Raw genomic sequence first — 6034 nt, forward strand, 5'->3', positions numbered from 1 at the left:
TTACGTTACCTTCACCCCTATCTTAATAAGTCCCTGTGTGGGCTCACAATTCACATACAAAAGTTAGGTATAATAACACTTAAAAAAAAGAAAAAGAAAAAAAATATAGAAAAAAAAGAAAGAAAGAAAAAAAAAAACATATATATAGAGAGAGAGAGAGCGAGCAAGGTGGGTGGGGTGGAAGGGTGTAGAGGTTTTTGTGTTTGTCTGTTTCCGCGTTTGTGCGTGTGTTTTTCTATGATTATGTGTGTTAGAGTGCCTGTATCTATTAACCTGTCTGTAAATGTGTCTGTGTTTCTCTCTCCCTCTCCCCCTCCCTCCCTCTTTCTCATTCCTTCCTCCCTCATTCTCTCCCCTCCTCCCTCTCTCTCTCTCTTCCTCCCTCTCTCTCTCTCTTCCTCCCTCTCTCTCTATCTTCCTCCCTTTCCCTCTCTCCCTTCCTTTCCTTTCTCCCTCTCTCCCTTCCTTTCCTTTCTCCCTCTCTCCTTTCCTTTCTCCCTCTCTCCTCTCCTTTCTCCCTCCTCTCGTCTCTCCTACTCTCTCTCTCTCTCTCTCTCTCTCTCTCTCTCTCTCTCTCTCTCTCTCTCTCTCTCTCTCTCTCTCTCTCTCTCTCTCTCTCTCTCTCTCTCTCTCTCTCTCTCACCTCTCTCTCTCTCTCTCTCTCTCTCTCTCTCCCTCTCTCTCTCTCTCCCTCCCTCTCCGTTCTCTCTCTCTCTCTCTCTCTCTCTCTCTCTCGTCTCTCTCTCTCTCTCTCTCTCTCTCTCTCTCTCTCTCTCTCCTCTCTCTCTCTCTCTCTCCTCTCTCCTCTCCCTCTCGCTCTCTCTCGCTTTCTCTCTCTCTCTCTCTCATCTCTCTCTCTCTCTCTCTCATCTTCTCTCTCTCTTCATCTCTCTCCTCTCTCTCCCCCTCCCTCTCTTCCTCCCTTTCTCTCCCTTTCTCTCCCTTTCTCTCCCTCTCTCCTCTCCTACTCCTTCTCTCCTCTCCTTCTCCTCTCTCCTTTCCTCTCCATTTCATCTTTTCTCCCTCTCCATTTCTCCCTCCCACTCTTTCTCACCTTTTCCCCTCTCCTTCTCCTCCAACTCCTTCTATCTCTCCCTCCCCTCCCTTTTCCCCTCCCCCCCCCCCCCCTCTTTCTCCCTCCTTCCCTCCCTCTTTTTCTTTCAAGTTTCGTTCTTTCCTTTTTCTCAACCACCCACCCTCCGCCGTCCTCCCATCCTCTCCCTCCCCTCACCCACTTCCAGCCCCATACAGGTCTAGGCTTATTTAGACAGGTAACACTAGTAGCTCTAATTGATGAAGGAGGCCCCACTTCTTAGGACGTATTGTCACCCATTGGGAGCCTCCTCTTCCCCACTTCCCATTGCTACTCCTGCTCCATACCCCTATGCCCCCATGCCCCGTTGTATAGCAGCGGTGGCCCCATTAGCGAAGTAGTCTTGCGTGACTGGGCGAGCGCGAAGGAATGATAACAAGAGTGACGTTCCGCCTCTTTTTCTTTTTTCTTTTTCTCTCTGTTTTTCCTCCTGCGACTCTTTCTCTTCTTCTTCTTTGTATTTTTCGTCTTTCTGCTTTTCTTTTTCGTCTTTTTCGTCCTTATTCTCTCTCCTCCTCCTCCTCCTCCTCTTCTCCCCCTGTACAGTAGTAGCAACAGGTTTGCGCCACCCTCTTTTCCTCTCATTTTGTTCGACCTTTTCTTTGTGTTCATTTCCCTTTTCTCACCTTCTCGCCGTCGTCTTTCCCTCTTTCACACATCGCCCCCTCATAGCCATCTCTCCCCCCCTTCCCCCCTCCTCTTCCACACTCTATGGCGACCTTACCTGTCTTTTGCCATGATTGCTTGGGTCTCAGGTCAACCTGCTCTGTTTTTTTTAATGTTTTTTCTTTGCGTTTTCGCGGAGAGTCAGTGTATTCTGCTTTCTCACAGCAAGTGTATTGCTTGTCATCATCTCTTGGCGGAGGAGTTTGGAGTTTGGAGGAGGCTTTTTATATCTTATTGAGCATCTTCCTATTGTCTCTTTTATTTGTATATCAGATAGTAGAAGAAGAAAGAGAAAAATGAAGAGGAAAGAGAGATAAAGGGAGAAAGGAAAAGTGTGTAATACATATATATATATACAGACAATTCAGTGTATATGTCTCCAGAAACATGAATTGCAGTATAACAGTACCCGTGTGCCGGGCCGGGAAAAGTATACTATGTTACGCCGAGCGAGTTATACTACGCTAGCGGGCTGACACACTTATGGTCGGGCGGTGTAATGTACATGATTTGATTCAGATTGGGTACGTTGTTACCTCAAGGGGATGGGGGTGGGAAGGGTGGGGTGGGGGAGAATGTGGGGAGGGTGGGGGGTGGATGGGAGGACGCCTCTGCACTTGATTTCACTGTAAATGACGTGACTCTTGCTTGATGGTAAAAAAAAATCACGGTGCATAGCGTTGTGGTTATGTTTTCCTTTGTATTGATATTTTTACTGATCATCTTGTGAGGAGGAATTGAAGTGTGTGTAAAAAGGTTTTGTTTCTCTCTCTCTCCCTCTCCCTCCCTTCCACCTTTGCCTCCTCTCCTACCTCCCCCTTCTCCCTTCCCTACCTCCCCTCAATCAGATTGAAAGCACGGGTCAGTTGGCTCTGTGCCGAAAGGGGTGGAGTGGGCTGACGAGGGCCAGGAAGCGCGCTTGGGTGGCTGGGAGGGGGGGGGGGGGGGGTGGGGGGCGAGTGCGTAGGCCGGGTCAGTCTGACGTTGGGCTGTCAGGTATTTATAGGATTAGCTCTAATGTTTTAGGTATTTTGATTTGAAAGGCGGGGATGGGGGGTAGGGGGTAGGGAAACGGGATTTTTTGGGGAGGGGGGTGTAGGTGGGGTAGGGGTAGGGGAGTGGGGGAGTAGAGGTGGGGTTGTGATTTTTTTTTTCTGTTCTCTTTTTATGTTCGATTTTATTTTTTATATACTGTACATCGTTGTGATGTTGTCTCTGATGATGTTGTATGTTGCATTCCAGGAAATAAGGAATACATTTGAAAAAAAAGAATCGGAAATGTAATTGTAATACAGAAAAAATGACATTGGATTGTTATTTACTGTCTCGATGAGGTCACTGCATACTCTTTGACACTCGGCCATAGAACAATGCAAAGTCCCCGGTATTCGCGATAGGAAAAGAAAATGGAAGGGAAATAAAGTTTGTGATTTGTAAGAACCAAAAATATAAACGGAAAGCATGAATGAAAGCAAAACGCAAAGATACCTGAAGTCGTGACCCGGGAAAAAAAGAGAACGAGAAACAGGAAGTGATTACAAGGAGGAAGAAACCGAATTGCGTTTCAGTCTTACAAGGATGAAATTACCCCCCTCCGCGCCCACGAGGAAGAGGAAGCAAGAGAGAGGCCGAGGAAAGGGAGGTAGACGAGCGGACGAAGAGAGGAGAATGATTAGCTGATGCCCGTCGATTCCTCAGGTGCTCCAGGATGTTTCTCGCCAACGTGTTACAGGTGAGTGTTCTTCGGGAGCCGTTGGTCAGTCTTGGGGCCATTAGGCAGGTGGTTCCCGTCGGCGCGAGGGACTTAAGAGGCTTTGCTGTAGGCCTATGGGTTGGAGATGGACTTTTATTCGAGTTTATCGGATGAAATCTTCCCCCTGATTAGGCCTGTAACGATTTTTTTTTACTTGTTTTTATTTATGTATTTATTGTAATGCAGACTTGTTCGACGATAGATAAAAGAGAAAGGGGTTTTCACATGGCGCTTTCTTCATTTTTTCATTGAATTGCAAGTTTTGAAAATTCCTCATAAGGGGACGAAAGGCAGAATATTTGAACATCCACGCCAAAGCTATAGGCCTTTCTAGTCCCCATCAGCAGCGGAAACACGACTCGCGCCAATTCAAATCTCGAACACCAGCTAATTCAACAATACATTCAACATACAACATACATCATTCTAATGCAGCGTGATTGCATCATTGCCACACATATATCCTGCTACATTCACGTTATTACAGCTTCAAGTAAGAGGCAGTAATAAGACTTGTTTGACCTTTCTTCACAAGAGCCCAAGTTCGAGGATGGCGCAAGAACTTATCTTTTTCCTCTGCCTTAAAATGCGCGGATTTCTCCCGTGTTTCGTTAGGGTTGACATTTTAGGGCTACTGTTTGTTATTTTTTGTGTGTTTTTGTGTTTTTTCTCTCTCTCGGAATTTTCCCGTGTATTTGGTATTTCCTTTGTTTCAGATTGGTGTGTGTCTTAATTACTGACGCTTTTATTCTTGCTTTTGCCATGGTCATCGTCATTGCTATGATCATCGTCATCATAATTATCATCATCACCATCATCATTATCCTCATCCTCATCATCACCATCATCATCACAACTCTTAGATGACTGGAAAGAGAGAGAGAGAGAGAGAGAGAGAGAGAGAGAGAGAGAGAGAGAGAGAGAGAGAGAGAGAGAGAGAGAGAGAGAGAGAGAGAGAGAGAGAGAAGGGGCAGGGAAGAAAGAGTAACGAGCTGAAGGCAAAAGCCACGGGACAGAGACAGAAAGGACAGGTGCGGAACCCCTGGACGTCCCTCGGGTAACGACGGTGACCCAGCTTGAGGTCGACATGAATATGTATCCTTTACCCAGCGTATACACCTGGTCCTGCTTAGGCTCCTCCCTTATCTCTTCTCCTTTTCTTCCTCTCCCTATCTTCTTTCTCCTCCGCCTCCGTTCTTCTTCTTCTTCTCCTCCTCCTCCTTCTCCTCCTTCTCTGCCTTCTACTCCTCCTCTGCCTTCTCCTACCCCTACTCCTCATCCGCCTTCTCCTCCTCCTTCTCCTCCTCCTCCTCCTCCCTACTACTACTACTACTACTACTACTACTCCGTATTCTCCTCCTCCTCCTCCTCCTACTACTACTACTACTACTACTCCGCATTCTCCTCCTCCTCTTTTTCTCTCCATTTTCTTCTCCATTCTCCACTTCCTCTCCCTCTTCTTCCTTTTCCTTCTGTCTTCCAGGTATCCGTGGCCGAACGCACCCAGCCGCCCAGCATTCTGGCACCTGCTCGCACACAAAAGGCTTTTCAGCTGCTGGCCCGCCTGTGCTTGTCTTATGGGGTCACCTGCAGCCCTTCTTGGGACGCCCACTGTGACATTTGTTAGGGCACCTGTAGCACCTGTCAGATCTCCTGCTGCACCACCTGATTTGTTATCTGTTAAGGCACCCTCGCTTATCAGTTCTGGGTCCTGGAACCTTTTGGTATGTCTATTAGGGTAATTTCTGCTTTCAGAAGAACGTGTGGCTTTGTGTATATTCATAGTGAGGTTTAACTTGAATACGTATTTGTTATGGGGTTGATTATTTGACGCACATGCACGTACGTACTCACACGCACACGCACACGCACACACACACACACACACACACACACACACACACACACACACACACACACACACACACACACACACACACACACACACACACACACACACACACACACACACACACACACACACATAAACACGCACACACACATAAACACGCACACACACATAAACACGCACACCCACGCACTAACACACACACACACACACACACACACACACACACACACACACACGCGCGCGCACACACACACAATAGGAGAAGAGAGAGAGAAAGAAAGAGATAGAGAGACCATGGACGCCATCGTTAGTAGGTAACCCTTTCCTCCCCTTCGCCCAGACAATAAAATACCTCGGAAAGCCCGGCATTTTCCGTCCCGCCGGGCTGGAACGGACCGTTGCGGATCGAGCGACGGACGCGGCGAGTACGGGCCGGCCATCCGCGCGCCGCGTCGGGTCGCCGAGCACGTGCTTTCTCCGACGCGGGGGAGGGAGGGCGGTTTTGCACATTTTTGTTTACGTCAGGCCCTCTCGTGATCAAGTTTTCTTTTGGGGCTGCGATCGAGGAGTGGGTTGTCGGATTTTATGGGATACGTTAGATTAATAAAAGAGAATATCTTGGTGAGTCAGATTGAACGATATTCTTAGGGTTGCGGGGTTATCTGGACGA

General features: G+C 47.8%; 1 protein-coding gene across 1 annotated transcript in view; it reads left to right on the forward strand.

Annotated features, from left to right (window-relative positions):
- Positions 1 to 3004: 3004 nt before the first annotated feature.
- Positions 3005 to 6034, forward strand: part of LOC113817895 (serine/arginine repetitive matrix protein 2) — a 288790-nt gene continuing 285760 nt past the window's right edge. Inside the window, exon 1 of the mRNA XM_070137660.1 lies at positions 3005 to 3491. Coding sequence (XP_069993761.1) covers positions 3468 to 3491 — 24 coding nt within the window. The 5' untranslated portion in view covers positions 3005 to 3467. The remainder of the gene's footprint in view (positions 3492 to 6034) is intronic.

This window comes from Penaeus vannamei, chromosome 23 (genome assembly GCF_042767895.1).
Source record: "Penaeus vannamei isolate JL-2024 chromosome 23, ASM4276789v1, whole genome shotgun sequence".
Lineage (NCBI taxonomy): Eukaryota > Metazoa > Arthropoda > Malacostraca > Decapoda > Penaeidae > Penaeus > Penaeus vannamei.